A 24062-nucleotide genomic window follows, 5' to 3' on the forward strand; every position below is an offset into this window, starting at 1 on the left:
CCTCTCGGGGCCACGCCGCCGTCGTGGGCGAGAGGGAGCGGCGCCGGCAAGGGGGGGGGGGGGGCGGAGCAGCCGCTGCCCGGCCTCCGATCCCCTCCGCTTCGCAGGGCACCCCCGGGGAAGCCCGGCCTCCGCTGCCGCCCCTCCGGCTGCAGCAGCCGCGATGGAGGCGGCGGTGCCGGGGGAAGCCAGGTAACGCTGCCCGCTAACGGCTCCCCGGCCGGCCCGCTGCTCGCTCCCGGTTGTGCCGGGCCGGCTGCACGCAGCGGAGGGCCCGGAGCCGGCCGCCGGTGGGACGTGGCCGAGCCGCCCCCGGCTGCGCGGGGCCTTCAGCTGACGGGAGGGGGCCGGGGACGTGGCCGGAACGGGGGGGGAGGGGGGGGGTTCGGGGAGGTCCCCCGGGGCTGTGAGTGCTCGGTGAGCTGCTGCTGTCACCGACGGCTGCCCTCTGCGTCTGTGTGTGGTGTTTGTGTGTGTAATTAGCGTCCTGTGAGCGTCAGCTCTTCGTTTGGCAGGACTAAATAAAACCTAATGCTCTTCCATGCGTGGCTGAACTCGGTATGGTAGGGGAAACGTGCTGATGACAGGCGCTATTGGCAGTCCAATGTTTTCAGGCAGGCCAAAAATTTACTGTTTTCTAATACATCCAGAAGTTCTCTCAAGTCCCCAGATAACACAGAGCTGTTGGTAGAGCCAACAGAAGCCTCCTCTTCGCTAGTCCCACTGCAGGCAGAAGAGGGACGCAGGATTCCTCCTTTTCTGCCATCCTGTCAATTTTTATTGCTGGAACATAATGTTTAAGGACTGCAGAGAGAGAACTTGCTTCAAAATGCAAAGCCCCAAGAATTCACTTATGCAGAAATTCATCTCTGTTAGTCACAGATCCAACTGGCTGTCAAAATTATCACTTTAAAAGGAAGTGGCTTAGCTTTGACCTAAATGCATACAAATTTTTCCTATATCCAAACACAGTAGTTCAGAGTCCAACACGTTTTATGTCATGGTTGTCTCCACTCTATTTAATCCTCACCACTCTAGAGGGAGACACCCATCATCTGATCTGTCAACAGGTGGTTTCTGAACACATGTAAATGTTTTCTGCTCTTTCCAGTGTTCAAGATGAAGCTGTGGACAAAAGCAACTTTAAGGAATGCAACCAGATTGCTTTTTACAGGTAAAGAGAAGAATTGTAGTGTAGGGTTTTTGGTTTTGACAACTCTTAAAAGTTACAGGAAGTAGTTTCACATTGATTTTTAATCACAACGACTGTGCTACTTTCAGGATGTTCCTTTCAAAGTGAGCATTCCACTAACCGGCCAGCATATTTTAAAAGGTAGAATCTCACCTCCATTGTATCCTGTCTAATGTTGCCTAGGTAAAACAAATGGTTGCCCAGTGTTACACCGATTAGCCTCTGACATACAGGGTTATAGTTTCAACTACCCAATTCCGTTCTTCAGGAAATTATGTTCTGAAGTTCCAGATAATATTTTGCCAATGGGAGCAAGACATCTTTTCACATCAGCCCTCTCTCACCTATCACCGTTTTAACTTAAGACATCTAATTTCTTGACAGGAAGTTACTGCACAGTGGCAAGCCTCAGATCATGTTTCTGCTCTACTTTTAAACTAAATCCTTTGCGTGATTGCTCACATCTGCATAATGTCTGTTTGCAAGTAAACCAAGTCAGTTTATTGATAAAGAAGCATCCCTTCGAGGACACCCATCTTCAAACAGTTTAAAAACCTGGGCTCCACAAGGAGAATTCTCCAAACAGTTGACAGAGCCTTTATTTCAGGGTCTCTGTCCTAAAAACATCATCAGGACCAAAAACTGCAGTTAAAACTCTGTAGCAGCCCATCCAGACTGGCCACTCTCCTTGTTCAGTTCCTGCTTTCATTTTAGCAGCTCAAGCACTGGGTCTTGCAAAGCAGAGAGCCTTCTTAGGTCAGTAGATACGTGAGTATCCCTTGAAAATCAATTTCCTCAGTGTATATCCAGGAGCTTACAAATTACAAATATGTATTGCTTCATCACTACAGAATGTAGAAGCTGTTAACTGGAGGTTTGGAAACCAAACATTACTGTATGTAACACAAAATAAAAAATGGATTATTCCGATGAAATTTATGGAGTTCTGGAAAGAAGTGAAATGTAACTGGGCAACTTTGATTTTAGTTGGTCACTTGAATTTATCCTGTTATTTAAAAAATGATTTTTGGTATGGTGTTGGTTGACCAGGCCCCCCTATTTTCCATCTCATTTATATACATGTTTGCTTAGAATTATATTCCCTCTTTTTCCCCTTTACTTGAAGCACTAATAAAAATTGTTTGAAAAAATTCAAGACAAATGATTAGTAAATATTTCCAACTTAGTATTATGTCCCTGTGTGTGATATAAGCCACAAGTAGGGAGACTAAAAACAATTCTCTGTCTTGTCAGGCGTCAGAAACTTCTACGTCCTGGAAAATCCTTGTATCGAGCATTGCTGGATTCAGTCACATTAAGTGATGAGAATGTCAAATTCCAAATTATTCATGAGGAGAATAAGGTGAGATCTTACCTAGTATAAGAAAGAGCAGTGAATATTATCACCAGGTCTGATAATGCTTGCAGAAAGTTTTGAGATACTTCAGTGGTAGGTACTTATGATGCAAAGTATCAGCCTAAAGATGTCCTTACTAGTCAGTATTTATTTGACAACTTGAGACTGAGCAAGAAAAAGGGACATTTTAAGGAGGACATTTTAAGGAACTTAAAAAAAAAATCTGTGCTGACTTTATTAAAAATCTAAATCGACTCTTTTTATGTGAAAAAAATGTTTTTAATTCAGGTTTTCCCCACTATTCCAAAATAATAAATCATTTTTCCATAACGGAATAAGAAGACACATGTTTCAACACCTCTCAAGCATACCTTTGTATTCCCATAATTGATGAATGGCAACCTTGTAGGAAAAAAGTCTTTCTCACCTATCAAATTATTCATATATAAAAAGAGATCCAGGAAGAGGGATATCTTCCATTTCTCTAATTTGACAGAATACCAGCTAGCATACTCAGGGAAAAGGCAACATAAACCATCCTCAGATTATGGGAGTTTGGAATGGCAGCTCTCCCCATTCCATGCTCTAAGCATCGCATTACGCAGGTAATGTGTATGAATGTATTATCTGCCTTCAGTGTTGAATCTGACCTTTGAAGTCAGCATAGAAAAAGGAGTCTTTTTTTTTTTTTTTTTTTCCACCTAGATCTTAACGTAGGTGAAAGACTGAAGACCCTGCAGTTCTGTAGACTGGGAGTTTATTCAAAGATGGCATAATATGAAGTGTATCCTAAGAAGCAGAATCTGGAACTCCAAATCATTTTTTCTGCCTTGCCTACCCTCCATCTAGTCTTATGGCACTTTCATTCTTTCATGTCTTTGAAGAGAGTGGTACTGATTAGCTCCCAGGTAAAAGGAAAAGATAGCAGGCCGAAATTCTTCATCCAATTTTTGTGTCTCATGGGAGAAAAGATTCAGAAAGTGAAAAAAACAGAAGTGCGAAAAAAAAATAATATCTGATTTCTTGCATAGAGATTCTCCACAGAATAAAAATGAGTCATTTTGTGTGAGCTAGAACAAAGTGAGTTTACAGTTCCCTGAAGTGTAAAATAGCTAGTTACACGTCTTTATGAGTAGAGCAGTATCATCCGTTTTTCTTCAGGTGTCTTTCTGACATGGGTCATCAGTCCAAGTACCATTGTGAATACCAGTGAACACAGAGCACTGATGCTTTTACAAAAAGCCCACATCTCAGTAGTATCATGCTCTTACATTTACACCACAGTACTAAAATTACCCAAACTTCAAGGTTATTGTGTACTATCCCTGTTTTCCTTGTTACTTGTGGGGAGAGCTGCAAATATTTTAGGCATGAAGATAAAGAATCCACTTTAAAACAGTTGCTCGTCAAAGCAGCAAAGCAGACTTAGCTGGTGTAAATTAGGTGGATGGTGACTGTTATTTTGTAGTACTAAAGAACATTAAATCAGAAAGCAGGCATGAGTGCTTTTTTCCAGACGGAAAGTGTCTGATGATGTTAAGTTGAAAAGTAAGTTGATGTTTTTTATCATTACCAGTTTATCTGTGTTTGCTCCCAGGTTCTTCTACAAGTAGAAATATATGAAATAGAAGGCAATATTTTTAGGATTAAAATTAATGAGGCAGCTCCTCTCAGAGCAAGATATGAAGTTCCTGATGTTCTTATAAAGGAACCTACCACCCAGAGGTAAGTGAAGGGACAATGATTTAGCACCTTACTTAGTAACTTACAGCTTCATTTGCAAGGTTGTTTTGCCTTTTCCCTCATTTGCACCACACTAAAGTTGACTCTCCATGTTGTAAAGTTGTTACAGGAAGAGAAAATAAAAAAGTACATGGTTAATTTGCTTTCAAAAATTCATGTTAACTACATAGGAGAAAATTTTGTCATATATATTAGAAACGTGAGGCTGTTTGACTAAACTGAAAAATAGTCTACTTGTTACACTGCATCATTTTTACTAAATGCATTACATACTGATGTGAAAGGAATGCAAACTCCGGGTAGTTTTCATGGTAGTTCTGCGTCCACCTGTTGCACTGTGCATTGAAGCCTGAACCCAGCATGTATTTCTGGGGTTCATCACCTCAGCACAAGCCTTGAGGTTTTGTAATGTACGCAGTCTTAGCCTATCTTTTGTTTCAGATTGCATTTAGTTACAGTGGATTTCACATGCTGCTGATTCATATAAAACTGTTGTTGCTTTTCTTTTGTCAGACTCTCTGTATCCCAGAAGGAGGCAGGTATTTTGGTGCTGACAAGTGTTAATAAGGACTACACGCTTCAAGTCACAGCAAACCCCTTCCAGGTTGAGCTACACTCCAAGGGTGAGACTGTTCTGAGCATGAATTCCAATGGGTTGTTATATTTTGAGCACCTCCAACCACCTCCTAGTGATAGGTACAGTACCTGTCTATCCCACCATTTGGTAATTGAGCTGTAGCTGAAAATAAACAATTATATTGGAATAGCAATTTTTGTGATAGAAACTCCCACATATTGAAATCTGTCTTCTCTATTACTTCGTGCCAGTAAGTATGCTAGTGAAGTTTTAAAAAAGAATGTCTAAATCAATTAACTGCAGACTCTTTGAATCCCTTACAGCGGACATATGCTCATGCTAACCTAAGTTATTAGCCAATTCTTTAATAAACTAAAGTGTCATGTTCCCCTTGTCTTTTGGGGAGTGAACGACAGTAATATGATAAGGTTCTTAGTTTTGCCTCATTTTGTGAGTAAACTTACTCTTCAGGTAAGTTTTGTTCACCATATAAGCTCTTCGAGTAAGTTACAATATGCTATATATGAGCTTGCAGATCAGTCCCACTGCAAAGTGCTGGAAGAATGAGAATTTACAAAGCAGACCATGTCATGGCTAGGAAACAGGCATAGCAAGTATGTTTCTCATAGAAAGAATTACTTGAAAAAAATTAATTAACAGAGAGCCTTTAATAGAGAACAAAGACATGAGGATCTTCTGAGTGGGTAAAATGCTGGCACAGATAGAAATAAATGTGGAATCTGAAAGGATGAATTTAATTCAAGTGTAGAGTGAAGGCTATTTTAGGACATCAAATATTAAAATGATTTGCCAATCAGAGCTCTCTACAATTACATCAGTTTTCAGAGTAGTCTGGCACCTTAGGACACAAGGAAACAATCTCAGTTTTTTTCAGGGGAGGCTTAGATTGGGTATTTGGGAGAATTTCTTCATAGAGAAGGTGGTCAAGCATTGGAAAAGGCTGCCCAGGGAAGTGGCGGAGTCACCATCCCTGGAGATATTTTTTAGTTGTGTGGACATTGCGCTAAGGGACGTGGTTTAATGATAGGTCAGGTAGATGGTTGGACTTGATAATTTTGAAACTCTTTTCCAATATAGATGAGTCTGTGATTCTAAAGCACTTATATAATATGTAAGTGAATGCATAATGCTATATGGATTTTCTATTTTAAATCCTTCCATATGTTAACAATAAACTGATTATTTTTTATATATTTGTTTTCACTAGAAAATCTACAGCAGAAAACGAGGAGGCAGCAAGTGATTCTTCTAAGGTAGCCTATGCTTACTCCAATTCCATCATTAATATTTTGTAGAAACGAGAATTGATTAAACAGAATCACATTTGTGATTTCTTCTGGTACTGTTCTTACAAACAGCCAAACTAACATGCAGCACATAATATACAGTAGATTGCCATGACTTCATCTTTATCATGACACCAGAATGCAGTTCTTTTTCTTCGCTATTGGAATGTATTACAGTGCACTTTGGGCTTTGTGGGCCTTTCATTCACATGAGAGATGATAGTAACTGAAAGTCCCACATCAGCTATTCCTTTATGAGATGTATCAAATATATTTTTTTCTTAATCTAATAATTTTTTCAGTGAAATTCAAAGAGGATCTGGTATTTCAGACAGCAGTATGTGTTTTACCAGGGCTGTAGGAGGCATCAGCACGTAGATCTGGCTTAAAATGTCTTCCATGGCCATTTTATTTACTTTTTTTTCCCTCTTTTGTTCTTGATCTCTCATTTAATTTGGACTACGTATGTAACAAGGAGTTTCCTGTTGATATTTGGTCATTTTCAAATTCCCTTTTCTTTGCAAAGAGAGTTTCAAAAGAAAGAGACCTCTTCTGTAACAGTCCAAAGATATGCCTATACATACATCCATGCTTAGTACTGATGTAAGATTCCCTCTGGAAAAAGGCCAGGTCCTGGCAGTGCATATAGGCACATGCCAGTTTTCTCAGGAGGCTGAGGTATGCCCATGACAATTTTAGCCTCCTGTAGAGCAGATGGCTTACTGTACCATCCTGTTAAAAACTGGAGAAGCTATGCTGCTTTCAGCATACATGCATCTGAACTCTGGATTCTGCCAAGGAGTGTTCTTGCTTTGGAGGATTCACACTGCTGCAGCAGAATCTGAACTGCATTTTGGATTTATTTATATTATCCATATTTGACAAAAAAAAAAAAAAAAAAAAAAAAAACAATTCATGAATCTCATGTGAATAAAGACATTTTTCTTAGTACATGGTGTGAGTAGTTGCACTTACAGGCTTAGCTATTTCTGTTTATATAGGAGAAACAGGAGGATCTAGGTCTCTGGCAAGAGAAATTTGGCAGTTTCTTGGATTTCAAAGCTCATGGTAAGTCTCAATTTAGTTCTGAAAATGTCTTTACTGCTTTGTACATGTATTGACCTTTATTCATTCATATTTCTGTTTAGCTGCTTAATGTTTATCGATGTCTCACTCAAACCTTTTAACTTGCCTGTAAGGTGTCAGTGGGTAACAAATCTGACAGAAGCACTGGAAATAATCATTAGATTTCTGTTCATCTGTGACGCATTTCATCAGCTAACTGCCATTTCCAAATGTAACACTAATCTGCATTGGCTGACTACTATGTAATACACTATTTCTTTTTGTTGTTTTCTGCTTTGTATATATTAACATTGATTTCACATGTTTATTCTGATGACATATCAGAAATCATGGTATCTAAGCAATAATTGTTGCAGAGAAACTTCTGAAGTGGGGGACTACAAAGGAAAGTACTGAGCAGTCTTAAGGGACACTAAGAAGGGGATAGATACCTGGAAGTCAGAAGCTCAAATACAGTTTAAATTATGAATTACAAAAACTCATGACCCTTTGCTGCCTGTCCAGTTGCATTCTGCATTAACTAATTCTGTTAGCTTTGTCTGTTACTTCTATCATGCAGCCTTCTGTGGCAACTGGCACTGCTCAGCAGCTGCAGTATGCAGAGGGAAGTCTAAAAGAGCTTCCTTGTGGTGATAGAGGTTTCTGCTCTTCACCATTGAGACACACAGGAAAAAAAGCAGGAAGCTTTTGCCCTCGTTATTCATGCTGCATCTGACATATTAGGCCAGCATCATGATTTTGCTGCTTCTCTGTATTGAGGGAGTAAAGTCCCTGCGGTAAGATTCTGATACTGAAGCCACTGCCTGTAGCTGAAAAGTGTAGAAAACAAGCAATTCTGACTCTGATGTTCACTCTGCTGTACCACTGTGCTGCAAAGATTGGCTTGTAGTTGCTAGGATAGAAATAGGAGATCATTTTAAGCAGTTTTACTACATAGTAAAGGAACTATTACGTGCTTTTTTTTTTCCTTTTTTTCTTTCTTTTTTTTTCGTTTTATCTTAAGCAGATCAAAACTGGAAGAAATACAATAAAATCTGTTGAAAATGTTACCTCTGCAGTATATAACTAATGATGAAAGAAGTTGAAAACAAGTTTGAAAAAGCTAATTGTTAAAATTTGCTTTTTAATTTATTTTTTTACAATTAGGTTGTGATGCTTTCTTGGTTTCAGCTAAGCCCAAGAATGGAACTCTGTGCTATTCTCTTTTAATGTTATTACCTCAGGTCCAAGTTCTGTAGGTGTGGACTTCTCTTTACATGGATTTGACCATGTCTATGGAATACCACAACACGCAGAATCACTACTTCTCAAAAACACAAGGTAAAGCTGGCAGATTGCATTATTGCAGAGGAGAGCTATAATACCATGTAAATGATTTAATACAAACAGCAGCTTGAAATATGTATATTATATCCCATATTTTATTTTAATGATATAGCAAACTGAGTCATAAACTGTCCATGCGGAGTGAGTTGTTCTGCTTTACATTCTGCAATTTCATGAATGGCCCCTTTTGTTCTCTATCAAATTTCTATGCTGTCTTTATTCAGAATTGCACAATTAGTCACATCTAAGCAGAATTCTTAAAAGAGCAACTTCATGGGGGACAGAAGAATTCAGAATTTTTATTTCAGGGCTTGGAATAAGTGAGCAGTATTCTCACTGACAGCCAAAATGTTGCTTGATTGAGATAGGTAGGACCAAAGCAAAGAAGCAGTATTATAGAAGGTCCACATTTCAGCCTGGAGGGTAAACAAAAGACCATAATACAGAGTGTTCAGTGAGTTCAGTGGAATGACAGTAGAGCTAAAATTGGCCTGGTTCAGGATGCTTACATCTAACAAATACATCTTTTTCTTTGTCCTAGTGATGGTGATGCCTACCGGCTTTATAATTTGGACATCTTCGGACACAAGATACATGAAAAAATAGGTATTTATGGTTCAGTGCCCCTTCTCTTAGCACACAAGCCTAACACAACTTCAGGGATTTTCTGGCTGAACTCTTCAGAAACACTGGTGGATATTAATACAAAGGCAGTAGCTGAGGTGAGAGTTGCCTATTTTCCTCGGAATTTAATATCAAAAGAAAACACTACAACTTGGGGCCAAAAGCAAGATGGCAACATCACTGGAGACAGATCACATCAACTCTTGAGCACAAATATGTGAATTATGCTAAAACTGAAATAGTGAAAAAATCTTGCTTTATTCCAACACTTGATTACATGATTAAAATTGATCCTTTTCTTTATTACTCATGAATTATTAGAAACTAGTCACAGAAAAGTTCTAATTACCTTGCCCCTCACCATTTTATGTGATCTTTAACTGTTGCTCTTTATTTCACATAACCAGTGTGCAAGGTAAAGGATTTGCTAAGAATATATAATAAACTGTGTTTTTCTAATACCTGCGAGATATGTTTTAGTGGTAGAATTTCATGGGTCTCCATCTTTGATCCTTTAATGAACAAAAGTTTGATAGAGAAGAATTCAGCTCTACTTTGGTTTCCTTTAAAGCACAAACAGTCCGGATCTGCTGCAGATACTGCTAAGCAGAGGGCAGTGCCTCTAACTGATGTGCGCTGGATGTCAGAAAGTGGGATCATTGATGTTTTCCTGCTGATGGGACCAACTGCATTTGATATCTTCAAACAATTTGCACAACTGACAGGTACTAACTTAAATAATTGGAGTCAGTCGGTATGACAAATTTACCTGGGAGATTCCCCAAGGAATATTATGTACTCAAGAGAGGGTTAACTTTTCTGTAAAGTCTTCAGAAGAAATTCTGAAAAGCATTAACACTGTTAGCTTCATTCATATACTCTTCCTAGGCACTCAAGCCCTACCTCCCCTTTTTTCTCTGGGCTACCATCAGTGCCGCTGGAATTATGAAGATGAGCAAGATGTCAAGGCAGTAGATGCAGGTTTTGATGAACATGACATTCCATACGATGTGATATGGCTGGACATAGAACACACAGATGGGAAGAGGTATTTTACGTGGGACAAGAAGAAGTTCCAGAACCCCAAGAGGATGCAGGAACTTCTCAGGAAGAAAAAACGCAAGGTAAATAATATATCAGGAAGGAATGAAATACTAATTTTTAGTGTGAAGTTACCCAATCAGCCTTAACCGAAGTACTTGAGACACTAGAAACAGTGTAATTAACAAAGTAAATTAGATTGTGTTGCAGTCTGGTGATGCTTCTCATGTGCAAGCTTTTTTTTTAATCCACCTCTTCATGCCATTATATTGTTTCATAGTTAGTTTAGTACCCTGAGCATCAGGCTGTTTGACCCCTTTGAAGCTCCATCTTAAAGAAGCAGCCCAGTGCTGTCGCTGATCAACAAAGGAGAAAATCCTTCTACGTAATGTGAGCTTTCACCACTATGCCAACCTTCCTTCAGCTGTCCTTGCTTCAGTTTTTCTTTCTAATGTATATGTTTAACATCTGAAAGTTGTGAATTGCTTAATGCTTGATGTTTGCCAACAGGGGAACTGTTGAAATAGCATCAAGCTTTATAGTCTCTTAGTTGGAGCTATTAGTACCTTCTCAGCTTTAGGGCAAGGCAGTTAATGGCAGAAGAAGGTACCTGCAAAATACAATACTTGGATGTTAAAAACAGTAGGAATTTCTGTTGTTGTTGTATGTCATACAAACTAAGATATATTTAAACGTCTTAAGGCAAATAAGTATGTTTTCCCATTCACAGAATATAGCCATGAATTAAACATTGTGTTTTCAGGGAGTGGGGTATTAGATTTCAATTGAAACATTTCAGGGGACTAAGTATGAATTCATGCCTTCCTTGTAAATTAGCTGTTACACATATGTGTAGTGCAGGATATACAAACATAGGTAAATGCTTTCTAAAATGAGTGACATAGCTACCTTCTTTACCTGAAATGAACTCTTTATCTGCTTTGTATCAAAAGTTAAATTTCCCTGTTTCACTAACTGGAGTTGATGCTAATGATGCACTTTATTTTCTTATCCTGGCAGCTTGTCGTCATTGTAGACCCCCACATTAAAGTGGATCCCATGTATGCCCTGTATTCACAAGGAAAAGACAAGGGATATTTTGTGAAAGACAGAAATGGACAAGATTTTGAGGGCATCTGTTGGCCAGGTAAAAAAAAAAAAAAAAAAAAAAAAGTTGTTCGATCTGCATTTCAAGCTGTTAATTTTAAAAATTTTGCAGAATTGGGAGCCATTAAGGTAGAATTAATTTCTCACAATGCTTTTTTTTTTTTTTTTTTTTTAATTCATAATTTCAAATACTTTTGATTAGTTTGTCTTTTGTACATTCATGTTTTAACTGCCTCGGCCATAAAACTTTGTTGTGTCTGTTGGCTCTACAAATAGTCCCAGTGCCTAGAGCTAGAAAAGTTTTGATCAGAACAACCATCCCCTCTTCTCAAACTTGTTCTTGTTAAAATAAATCTAGTCTGGTCTGTTGCACTGAACACAGCTGTTGTAGGTTGGGTGAAAATTAAGTGAACCATGAAACTGAAGACTGATTCAATCACAATACAGTGATTTGACATGCTGTTTTTCATGAGGTTATCTCAGAGTGAGTTGGTAGAGGGTGTCCTTGTTCTTTCCAGACAGCCCACAAACATTGTGGAACATCAATGAATACAGAAAAAATCGAGGGTATGTTACAACTTCTAGTAGCATGGCAGTTTTTAACTATTACCATTTTAAGTATTACCATTTTATTCTCCCTGTGCATATGTATGAACATATAACTGCAACAATTGGTCTTTCACTCATACATCTCAGGACGTTGTTATTCAGCTTCACGATGTCGCTTTCCTGTTTCAAGTTCAGAACACCAAGGGTGCCGTTTCTCCCTGGCTTCCTGCTAACATCCAAACATTTTTCAAACAGCTGGCATTCATTCTGAAATGGTGCTGAGCTTCAGACCTCCAGAGCCTACGTGTGTTGATCTGCAGATAGTGGCAAGAGGTGTACTGAGTTCCATGTTGGCCTGGAATTTGTTTTGGGGCTTTTGTCTCAGAAACAATATCAACCACGTTATTGCTGCCTATTGTGGAAAGCATTCTAGCTGTAAGCTGCTATATTTAGGTGCAAAGACAACACATACTCTTAAAAGCAGCTAAATAACTAGGATCTCCCACATCCACAGGTTCGTCTTGTTACCTAGATTTCACCAATCCTGAAGTGCGAAAATGGTATGCAGATCAATTTGCCTTCAAAACATACAAGGTGTGTATTGATTTGTTCTGATCTACATGCTCCAGAAAGCCCAAAAACGGTTAAAAGAGAGAAGATAAAAAAAATGGCTAAGCAAGTTGGTGGATTTTGTAGTTGTATTATCATAACATACATGAAAATATCGTGAGAAACTGAAATACCATAGAAGGATTCTCTCCATGGACTTGTCTACACTGAGAAAGCTAGACCCTGTACTCTGCCACTGAAACTGCTTACTTAATTGTAGCAGTAGGATGGACAGTGCAGGCATTTTAGCAGCCCATCATCTAACACCACTGCTGCATTACCTGTTTTTACTACCATGACAACACACAAGGAGTGAGATGGGAGTGCTGTCGTAGCTCATGGTCACATCTCCTTCACATTCCTTTCAGCACTTCGGCCCAGTGCTGAAGGTGCCTGGGTGGACGCTACCAGACACCTCCAGTTTCTCCCACCCTCCACTGAAGGTTGCTTCAACATTACTGCAAAGCTAATCACTCCCTTCACAGACCTTGCTTGGCATTTCCCCTGGTGCTTTTCCTCTACAGTTTTTCTCTTCTGGCCTCTGATTTATTTTTTTTTTTCCTTCATGGCTATTTATTACGTCTCTTTTGGCCTTCTCTGCCTCTTCTCCCTTACCAGAAGGTGGGAACAGCAGGTGACTTCGCAACTCCGTTGAGTTTTATGAGAACTACAAAAATCAACTGGGCTTTTAGACTGCCACCCTGAACGCAAAAGCCACCAAGAGAAAAGGGGGGAATGACTGGCAGCTTTCAAGTGACCACAGTAGCATAATAACCATACCTTGCTTTGCTGCTGCTGTTCCTACTCAAACCCCAGACTGGTCTGACACCCACTATAGAGATTTAAGTCTCAGCAATGCCTGTCTTATGTCCTAACTGCAACCCTGTACTATAGGGGTCCACTAATATCCTCTTTGTGTGGAATGACATGAATGAGCCATCAGTTTTCAAAGGAGCAGAGCTAACAATGCAGAAAGATGCTGTGCACTACAAGAACTGGGAGCACCGGGAATTGCACAACCTCTATGGATTCTACCAGGTAGAGTATCTGGAGACACAGACCAGCAATTATCTGCCCTTACAGGGTATGCCTAATGTGATAAGGATTGTATTTAAACAGTAATAGGTATGCTCTAACCTCCATCAGGTTACAGAATGAAATTCTGCTGTAATAGGTATTGCCGTATTTGAAATAAACGTCTCTGTCACAAGATAGTATGACAATATCCATACATCTCTAATGTAACAATGTAATGACATTGGCTGTGACTACACGAAATTAATATTTTGTTGTTGTTCAAGTATATTGTAGTAGGAACGTGTTGGTTTAACAATAGCTGTTATTTGTGGGCACTCATTTCTTAATTTTCCTGACTAGGAAGGGCTAAAAAGGCAGCGTTGCAAATTTTTTAATTGGAAAGCTCATCCTCCTGACTTTTATATTCATGATTTTCAGCAAATGGCGACTGCAGAAGGACTCATCAAACGATCTTCAGGAAAGGAAAGACCATTTGTTCTCACACGATCGTTCTTTGCTGGGTCACAGAAGTATGGTAAGCAAGGACTAGCTTTCCTTCTGGTTTGTTTTCTTGAGCTTGGTATATAGTAGTTAAGTCTAGAGAGGACAGATACATATTTCTATATCTTAGAAATACTGGAATAGTGACATCCTACAAGTGCAAGTGATTAAAAAAATACGAGGAAGGGCTGGCAAAGCATGTGCAAGTTAAAGTCAGAATAGCAATCCTTATCCTGGGACAAAGCACTATGGTTTTTGGATATTTCAGGAGCATGCATATAAAGGAAAAAAAAAGAAGTTGCAATGAACAGCAGTTCACCAGTTTTCATGACCATCCCTGTTTTCTTTCCTTAACTGCAAGCATAAGTTGAGTCATACACCTGAATTTCCTGTGTAAGCCTGAGACTGAGTAAATTTCAGGGGCAGTGTGGACTGGAGACAACACAGCAGAGTGGGGTTACTTGAAAATCTCCATTCCAATGCTTTTGACCATCAGCCTGGCAGGGATTTCATTCTGTGGAGGTAAGCTGTTTAGTTGGAGTTGCTCACTACACAAAATCTGCTAGTGCCACCAGACTTCAACACAGATAGTGAAAAGCTCAACAGCATTTCCAGTTGGATTCACAGACGATTCACAAACGATTTCAGATGCTAAAAACCTGTCTCTCACCATCACTTCTCCTCTTAGTCTTCTGTAGTGTTTGTGTCCTGGAACAACAATCTCGAGGTGATGGTCTGCAGTATCAGTGTTGCAGTCCTCTGCCACAGGGGAAGGCACTCAGCCTCCAAAAGGTCTTGATATTTTTATTAAAGGATAACTTATTACCTCCATTATCTGCTCTTGATTGGACAAGCAGTAACTCAACAGCAGAACTGCAAGTACACTGAAATTCATGAATTTATATCCTTGGAATGTTTGTTAGAGGAGATCTTCGAGTTTTTCAGAATAATTTCCAAAAATGTGTATTTTTATCTGTCTGCGCAATATCTAGCTGATGTGGGAGGGTTCATTGGAGACCCAGAACCAGAATTGCTTGTTCGATGGTACCAGGCTGGAGCCTACCAGCCCTTCTTCAGAGGTCACTCTAACATGGAGAGCAAACGGCGAGAACCGTGGCTCTTTGGGGAGAAGAACACCCAGATCATCAGGGAAGCCATTAGAGAGCGCTACGTCCTCCTGCCATACTTATACACACTGTTCTATCGGGCACACACAGTGGCTGAACCAGTTATGAGGTAAGCACTTAAGTCAGGAGGTTTAGTGATTATCCTCAGGAAGTTACTTAGATGAAGGACTTAAATTACTGAATTACTCTCTCTTACATTTGTGATTACTTATTTAAATAGTAAAAAAGAAAGAAAAAGCACAAAAATGTCTACATTCTGTTTTATTCCTTTCTGCAAGCCTTCAAATGAAGCTGGCATTGATGTGTACTGCCCACAATGTAAATAAAGCCTTGAATATGTTAAATTTACTGCAGTAGGTACAGAACTAAAGAGGAAGCATGGTATTTTTCTCACAGACACAGTGGAAAATGTGTCTCATTAGCACCCACATGACCAACAAGGCTACAGTGAACAAGTGAAGGTCTGTAAGTAAGTGGGTGAGCCAGGCTTTCTTTATAAGGAAACCTGGAGAATTGCTGCAGACTGTAATTTGAATGAGCTGTTTTTCTTATACTATCTCAAACTTTAAATATATGACACCTATTGGGCACCTATTGCACTTCCCTTTTTTGAGAACAGAAGAAGTTGAACTTCTGGTGGAGGTTACCCAGTCTGTGACAGGAGACATACTGCAAAAGCAGTAGTGAGCTTCTGAGAACAGGAAGGACTAGTCAGGGACTAGCTCATCAGGTTTCAGCATTGTTGGTCAACTTTGATAGAAAGGCACATCCATCTCTCCTTTGCTAGAGGGAAGGCATCTGTAGTGCAAGTTCATAGGGAAAAAGGCAGGAAGGAAGAAAGCGAGGGTTTAGGGCGCTAAACAGTGGACATATAGGAGTGCCATAGCCTGTATTGTACTGGTAAATCTCATCAGTGACTTAGAAGTGGTACTTTAAGGCACAGAAGAGGATGTTACTTTATCTTCAGTTCTTGATAGCTGTAAGGAGAGTGAAAAAAATGGAACCTAAAAATGCCAGAAGGTCTTGAACAAGGTGGTGGGAGAAGAGAAACTAACTGAATTCCACTGTCTGTCTTTCTGCAGGCCTCTCTGGGTAGAGTTTCCAGGGAAATTAGAAACTTTTGGTGTGGAAAATGAGTATATGCTAGGTAAGCAGGTGTGGGTGGGTGAGCAATACAGCCCAGCTGCATTACGGTACCATAACAGAATGAGACTGAGCAATCACGAGCTCCTCACACATGCCTTTTTTTCTCAGTACAAAGTGAACATAAGCACATGCCGGCCTCAAGCAAGCCCTTAAAATGGCTTTGGGAGGTTGACAAGGCAACACCAGACCACAGTGCTGCTGCTGTGATGAGACGCAGCTTTGAGAACCACAGCAGTCACTCATTGCCATGTTTATCTTTTACTCCAGGAAATGCTCTGTTGGTGCATCCAGTCACGGACAAAGAGGCCAAGGCAGTGAGTGTTCTGCTTCCAGGGTCAGAGGAGGTGAGGATCATACAAAGCTGCTCAGCCCACACAAGTGTTTTATATGGCAACCTCCCAGCTCCCCACCTCATAATTGCTGCACGCTGCCACTGTGCTGAGTGTTAGCCATCCTGTGTCACTCAGCCTTCCTTACATCTTGATACCTCACAGTAAATTTACACCTGTGCTCTTCCAAGCTCTTCTATGCACAGATCTCAGGTCTATAATTTGTATCTCCCCTCAAGGCTCACTGCTTCTCATGAAACACCAAAAAAAAAAAACTCACTAAATTATCAATTAATTATCAATTCCTTTTCTTTTCTCATGTGTTTCACATAGGGTTGATCTTGTCTTTTCACATGGAAGAAGAGGGTTGTTTGAAGGAAGGTCTTAAGGAAACCAGGGGGAAGCTGAAGAAGGGAAAAATTATAACAAGGAGATACAAGCTTCAGTAGCCTGGGATGTGCATAGCAGACACTGACATGTAGAGATCAGTTCCTCTCTGAAACTGAGTTATTAATCCACAGGATGGCACTGTAATCCACTTCTACACAGACCATTTGTCTGCAGCAGCTGAGAGGTGAAGGAAGAGAAGGAATTTCAGGAAAATAGTTCCAAAGGGAAAGCTTGAGTTTCATCTCTAGAGGCAAATGAGAGGAAAGACAGAAGTAAAGGAGAATGCTAAAGACCATGCAAAGCTTTGTGACTCCACCAGTGCACCAGAAGATACTAACAATTCTTTCTTGAATTTAAGGAGAAAAACAGATAAGGCTCTCCAAACATGCTAAGAAAAATAATTTTATCAATATCTCTGTGGGAATTCAGTGTCTGCCATACCTAAAGTAGTTAAACCTGCTTGCAAGAGCAGTGCGTGGGAAGTTTCAGGTGTCGCTCTTTCTTGTGACTTATTAACAACTTCATTGTTATTATTTACTTCAAGATAAATATGCTCATTCTGGACCTCAGCATTTCTAGATCCTGCCATATATGTTGTGCTCATTCTTTTTTCATTTTTCTTAGATTTGGTATGATTTCAGAACATTTATACGAATGGAAGATCCAGGCACTCTGAAGATCCCAGTAACACTGGACAACGTATGTTAATTAAATAGTTTTCTTTATGTGCTTGCAGTAAAATTTTATATCTGAGGTTTGATACGAAATAACTTAAGTTTTCCCTGTTCTCAGTTGAAATTATACAATTAAGAGGATGTGAACCTTTCTACCCTGGCCTTGTTTTTGGCAGATTCCTGTATTCCAGCGAGGAGGCACTGTGATACCTCTTAAGACTACAGCTGGAAAATCCACTGAATGGATGATAGATGTTTCTTATGAACTCCATGTGGCCCTGGACACAGAGGTACTTGGAAGTGATATTCCCTTTACAAAGTTGTCTTTTACTGCATTTATGCTTTTTTTAGGTGCTTGTTCTCTGTTCAATGAGCATAGTGGTAACTGCATCTGGATTTCCAGTGGCTCTCCTCTACTGTTCTTTATTGTCAGGGGCCTCACACCTCCCTACCACTGTTTCCTCAGAGTAAAAGTATCAGAGTGTAGCACAGGTAAAGCATTTTTCTGACCTTTCTCAGGCCTCTGCAATTCCCTTAGAAGAAGAAACAGAGAATTGGCAAGCCACAAATTTCTTGGACATATACACAGAACTTCCCACAACTGTCCTTTCTAATGAATAAAGTGACATCTGACACCCACATTAATAACATGTAGTGAGACTTTTTCTTTTTAAATGTTTTATTGTCTACCCCTAGAAGCTGCTGTTAATTTGGACTCTATCTGGCGTGTTTCACAGGCCCGTGCAATAGGTGAGCTCTACCTAGATGACGGACATTCATTTCAGTACCTCCACAAGAAGCAGTTCCTGTACCGGAAATTCACTTTCCACAAGAACATTTTGTCTTCCAGGTAACATCAATTGATGCAGACAAAAGCCACTCAACATACTGTCACTGGAAATGCGTTTTCCAGTTCATTATGACTGCCTTGCAAATCAGGAAATATTAGTATTATCTGTTGCTTAGTGAAGTTCCAAAAATATCACTAAATACTTGAAAGGAAACAGAACCTAAATATGCCACTGTCACACTTCTATTACTGAAATCTGCTGCTCATGCATAAATAGCACTGTGAAGTGTAAAAATAATAAAGGCATTTCATTATTCCCTCAGGATTCAGAAATATACAGTCGGTGGTCCTCAGACTACAAAATTTAACACAGAGCAAAAGTATAGATTAGATTAAATAATGTAGCCAAAAGCATGCTTCAAATTCCCATATCCCAAAGCATTCCCAAATCCCCATCTCTTAAATGAAATCTGAAAATCTTCAAAATTCAGGATAGAAATGAAAGATTGTTGCTAAACTACTATAAAATCTAAGAGTTGCCAAAATAAAGTAATTTAAATGAATGATATAACATTGTTTCCCCCAAAAGGAAAATTTTAGTTTAATTTGGATATGAGGGCTTTTTTTAGAGCTTTATAATAAATACAAATACATGAAATTATATTAGTTGCAAAATGAAATTTAATTTTGTTTAAGACTGGAACATTTTACTTGCAAAATTAAAATAAAGATTACATTTATATTTAGGGTTTTCTACTACCATTTTACAGAAATCTAGAATGTTTCTGGGTGTCAAAGCTGCAGCTTTTGCCACAAAACTTCTCAAACTTTGTTTTCCCCTTCTAACTTTGTGAAATCTGCCGTGCAGTCAAAAAATAGCTGATAATGGGAGAAAAATTTTACTTTTTTTCAGGATAAATGTAAATAGAGGAATGGAAACCTGTTTAGGGAACTTTCAGGATGAGACTAACACAGTATTTTTTCAGTGTGATACTGAACTTCTACTGATGGACAGAAACTATATTAAATAATTTTCTTCTTTTCAGCTGCATGTGCGAAAGTGGACAATACCACACCACATGTGTAGTTGAACGGGTGGTATTTCTGGGAGTTGGACAACAACCCACTTCTGTATCAGTCTGTTCCAAGGGTAATGCATTGACTTTCATTTTACTACAATTATTCAAAATACTGTTATACCGCTGCCATTCATTAGAGGTGACAAACTGACAGCTCTGCAAAGAAACTGCTATAGCACAGGGAACATCTTTGTTTATGTACTGCTGCTTGGGTAGCAAGGACAGAATATAGTTAAATTATCCATTAGCTAATCACTACTAATATTACATGCAGACCTGAAGAACACTTGTTTTGTAAGGCAGTGAATGTACCAGTAGATGTGCTGCAGAATTACCAAGTTCTGATAGTTGTACTACACAGAATACGACCAAAAATAGCATTTTGATTGAAAAACCAGTCAGTCAGTCCAGGTACAGATAAGATCTATAAACCTGCATAATAGTCAAAACCAGGAAATTTGCAGACAAAGAACAAATTACTTTTCTCTTCACTTTGTTTATTCAAAAGCTCTTGGACATCTTTAATTTATGGGGATCTCTAGAAGTTGTGAGGGATCCTACATGTATAGACAGCAGCATTTAGAAAAAGGGCTTTTCTCTTCTGGCTGCTTTCCAAACATATCCCTTCACCGTGCAAATCATGGATATGGGTTTCCTACCTCTACCTGTCAAACTTAGGACATTTAGGGTGCTTGAAGTAACAACTATGTTCAAACAAGGCTTAACTTTTGCAGAAAATTCTTTGAATAGTTGTAGGAAAACTGATGGACCATAAGTCAATGATTTAACTACTATTTCTTTTGTATTCAGTCCTTTTCACCAGTGGCAGGGAGTCTGAATTGGAAACTGGAAGGAGTCATGCATAGTTGTGTTTCAAAAGTGTTTACCTAAATCAATACAGTAAACTCTCTCGTCCTGTTCAGATGGGAAAGAAAAAGAAGTGGTTTTCACATACGATACGAAGACCTCTGTGCTGATGCTGGAAAATTTAGCCCTGAGCATTGATGCTGACTGGAAGATTTGTGTCAAGTGAAATACGATGCAACTTCTTCAGAGAATTCATTGAAAGGTTGAAGGGAAATCAGTCTGGAGGACTTAGAGCATTCACTTGAATCCAGTCAAATCAAGTAACCTATTTCCTACCCAGTCAACCCCAAACCAACATTTTTTTCTTTAAAACACCAATTTGAACTTGGATAGCTCTTCTGTTCAGCAAAGGTAATAGCACCATGATTGTATCTGTGGGGAAAGAGCTAAATACTATCTGTTCCAGACTAGCTTCAGTTAGGCTTTAAGATTAAGTTCTACTTTCACTTGCATCAAAAAAAATCATGATTTGATGGTGTGAGATTGTGGCTTATTGGCATGGGGTTTAATGTATTTGGCAATCACACCTTTCACACATTAGAGTACTTGAGAAGAGAGAAACTGTGCCAGTTTGACAAAGAACATCATTAGGTACACCTGATACAGAGGTTATCATCAGAGTTCTGTCTGCAAGCTGCCTCGTGAAAACAAACCCAGAAGGAGACACCCAGGGTCATTACAGATATTTCCTCTTTTAAGTCTTTAGAACAGTGCAAAATTAGGCAGTCTGTACAGGAAAATAAACAACAGGCTAGCTGAACAGTTCAGTCATTGAAAGTAAAGTTTGAATAAGTAGTGCCAGCCAGTTTCATGATAGTAAAAGACAGTGATGTGGGAGTGTAGAAGTCTTTCTAATAGCTGGTGAAACTTTTTCAAAAAAGGCACAGGTCTATAACAGTGGTAGCAGGTTAGGGTAGCAGCTAGACTCACATGGAAACATCTTCCACAGTATTGCTCCTCTCTTTCTGCCAGTGCTACTTAAACAAACGTACAAAGAAAAGTAGAAGGTATTTTGTTAGGAAAGAATTGACCTGTTTTGATTAATTGAATGTCATTGGTTAAGGTTAGCCTGGTGAAGCAAGGGTCCTTATGTGGAGCTCTGTTCCTCCACATCTTCAAGCGCTTGTTATGATCTGGCTTCTGTTACACATAGTTTAGTAATTTCTTGGTCAGCTTTTAGTTTCTGGATGAGATTTGAGGTTTGTAGGTGACAATGAAAGAGCTTATTCACAGAAGGGAAATTTGAAGTGCTTAAAATTTTCTTTATAGCAGAAAATGTTTTAAATTAATGGGATAAGTTCTGCATTTGGCTGTCTGATTTCATACTTACTCCCCTATTCTTTTAAAATTGACCCTAATGCTCCCCTGCCTCTTTTTCCAACCATCTCTGCATACAGAACTGCTGTGTCCTGCTGTTTTCTTTCCTTTCAAAACTAGAAGACATCATGAGAGCCCTACATCCTGCTTATTTCCACAGCCATTTCCATATGAGGTCTCTCTCTTCACAGGCTACCCACTGCTCTACAGTTCAAGTTGTTTGCCCTTTCCATTTGCTATGCTTTTAAAGTATATTATTTTAAAACCAGTTCTGCTTTGAGTCAAACCTAAACGTGCCATTGGTTGGGTTTTGTGGATATAAAAAAAGGCAGAAATGACTCGGTATCTTTTAATATGATAAGGAAATATTTTCTAAAAACATTAGTGAATTAAATCTTAGGAAAAAGAGAAGGGCGGTTCCTATTTTTGCCCACTGAAAGGGACATAATAGTCCATTTGTATGTTGTTTCTTACTCCTCATCCTAAGCCCTCTCTGTGCTTGCCCAGTCATCTCCCACCTGCTGCTGTTGGTCCTCTGCAGGGCAGATTTCTGGGAACATCAGAGCAGACTATGTGTGACTACTACACTCCTGAGTACCAAGTGCAGTTTGTTTCCCACTAGACCCTTAAGTTCCTACCCCCTGATTCTGCAGAGCTGTTTTTCAGTTCCTAGCAGATACCATGAACCCCCAGTCCAGGAGCTGGGAACTAGCAGCCTAAACTAGCAGACTAAATAATGCTTAATGCAAATAAGTAAATCCAGGTGGGACGGTAGCATATAGATCTTATACATCTGTAAGAAGAGAGACAAAACCTATTTTTGAGACAGACCCTATTTTTCTATCAGTTTCTAAGCTTTACTTGATAATTGCTTCTTTTATTTAAGCATAGTGATGCTTCTGGCAGGGTGTAATTATTGTCTGGAGCATTTTAGTGAAATGTTTTAACTGATTTTTCTGAAATTTGAAAGTAAAATGAAGTAACAATGAAGTGAGTTGTATGCTTCTTCCTTCTGAATTTCTACTGTTGAGAATCATTTAAGTATTATTTGAAGTGTATCTGATTAAAGTGAATCACTAACATTTATGCTGTGACTCAGTATATCTGCACCACAGAAAGTACTCATAAGTCAAATTTTCAGTGTTATGAAGTGCCTAACTTCTGTGGACTTCAATACGAATTATTTGCTCAAAACCTTTTTGCGGTTGTCTTTATACAATAAATTTAGGGGGAAAAATTCAAAAAAAGTTTACATTCATGTTTGTAGCAACTCACATGCTTTTCCACACATTTTGCCATAAATGAAGAAATAAGTTTGTAATATATCTCTACAGAAAGTAACTGAATTCAGATACTGAAAACATCAGATAGAGCTTCATAAAAATAAAATAGAAAGATTATCATCCATGTAGATGAATTTTACTGTATCTGAGCAGGTGTTGTGGGTTGGGGTACTTCTACTCACAAGAAATACTATTGCAAAGGGTGTTTTGATACCTAATGGACAAAGGGATTTTTTGCTGTTTGTAGCAGACAGTGTATCTATTCTTTTCTGTGGCAAATGGTGTTTCTTTAAAGACACCAGTGTTCTTTCACTGGCAACTCCTGTTCATCACAAAAAAAAAAAAAAAAAAAGACCAAACCATCTGTCTAGCGTAAAAAAAAAAATGGAAAAGAAGAAGCTGTCTTTTGAACAGATATAAGCAGAAAATACTTCTCAACATCCGTAAAGAGCAACATTGGGTTAAAAGTGAGACGTGCCAACCTGCCATTTCCCCACCCCAAGAACAAATATATATAAGCCACTGCCAATCCTTCACTTGATCCTTCTCTGCAGTCTACAAAGAGTCTGTCAGGTACCACACCTTGTGCTACTACTGTCTTTCTTTCCAAAACAGAGCTCTGTGTATGAGACATAACAGATAAATGTTTGTATTGGGCAAAACAGGAGAAAGTGAAAGACAGAATATACACATTTATTCCAAAATGAGCATTTTTTCTGAAGTTGTGCGGTGAGAGGCCCTTGCATTTTACTACTTGCAAACCACTTACTTACTTACCACTTGAAAAATCCTAGATAGAGTGACACATGGCTATGCCGGACAGCTTGGCAGAGACATGTCAAACATGAGACCTGCAATCCTTGCATCTAAATGTAATGAGGAAGTCATCAATTCTGCAGCTGGACAACCTATCATGAAGCAATTGCATTCCTATTTCCACACACAGTCAAATCTCTCCTTTCTGACTTCCCTGTTGGTGCAGGAAGCTTGTATTCATGATAAAAAGAAAAAATGTCACAATTAG

The 24062-nt window shown here is 39.2% G+C and overlaps 2 protein-coding genes across 6 annotated transcripts in view; one reads left to right on the forward strand and one right to left on the reverse strand.

Annotated features, from left to right (window-relative positions):
• The window catches only part of ZNF106 (zinc finger protein 106), a 120244-nt gene that overhangs the window by 25367 nt on the left and 70815 nt on the right, over positions 1 to 24062 (reverse strand). The gene's annotated exons all lie outside the window — the stretch shown is intronic.
• GANC (glucosidase alpha, neutral C) lies at positions 61 to 22841 on the forward strand. Of its 5 annotated transcripts, XR_011809683.1 has the most exons (25): positions 61 to 192; positions 1112 to 1174; positions 2447 to 2555; positions 4147 to 4274; positions 4806 to 4988; positions 6098 to 6143; positions 7178 to 7244; positions 8486 to 8582; positions 9130 to 9310; positions 9784 to 9937; positions 10101 to 10336; positions 11274 to 11400; positions 12424 to 12503; positions 13413 to 13556; positions 13974 to 14070; positions 14457 to 14558; positions 15029 to 15272; positions 16246 to 16310; positions 16577 to 16653; positions 17653 to 17727; positions 17879 to 17992; positions 18440 to 18552; positions 19539 to 19642; positions 20495 to 20789; positions 21836 to 22841. XR_011809683.1 is itself a non-coding variant. In XM_027459490.3 (24 exons), the coding sequence occupies exons 1-24, from the start codon at positions 164 to 166 to the stop codon at positions 20602 to 20604; spliced, it is 2745 nt and encodes a 914-aa protein (XP_027315291.2). In that variant the 5' UTR covers positions 61 to 163; the 3' UTR covers positions 20605 to 22841. The 5 variants fall into 5 exon arrangements, 4 of the variants coding, with proteins under 4 accessions (XP_027315291.2, XP_071894885.1, XP_071894887.1 ...); XM_027459490.3 differs by having other exon boundaries at positions 20495 to 22841; XM_072038784.1 differs by lacking the exons at positions 20495 to 20789; positions 21836 to 22841 and adding an exon at positions 20382 to 20452.

The sequence above is a fragment of the Anas platyrhynchos genome, chromosome 5, assembly GCF_047663525.1.
Source record: "Anas platyrhynchos isolate ZD024472 breed Pekin duck chromosome 5, IASCAAS_PekinDuck_T2T, whole genome shotgun sequence".
NCBI lineage: Eukaryota > Metazoa > Chordata > Aves > Anseriformes > Anatidae > Anas > Anas platyrhynchos.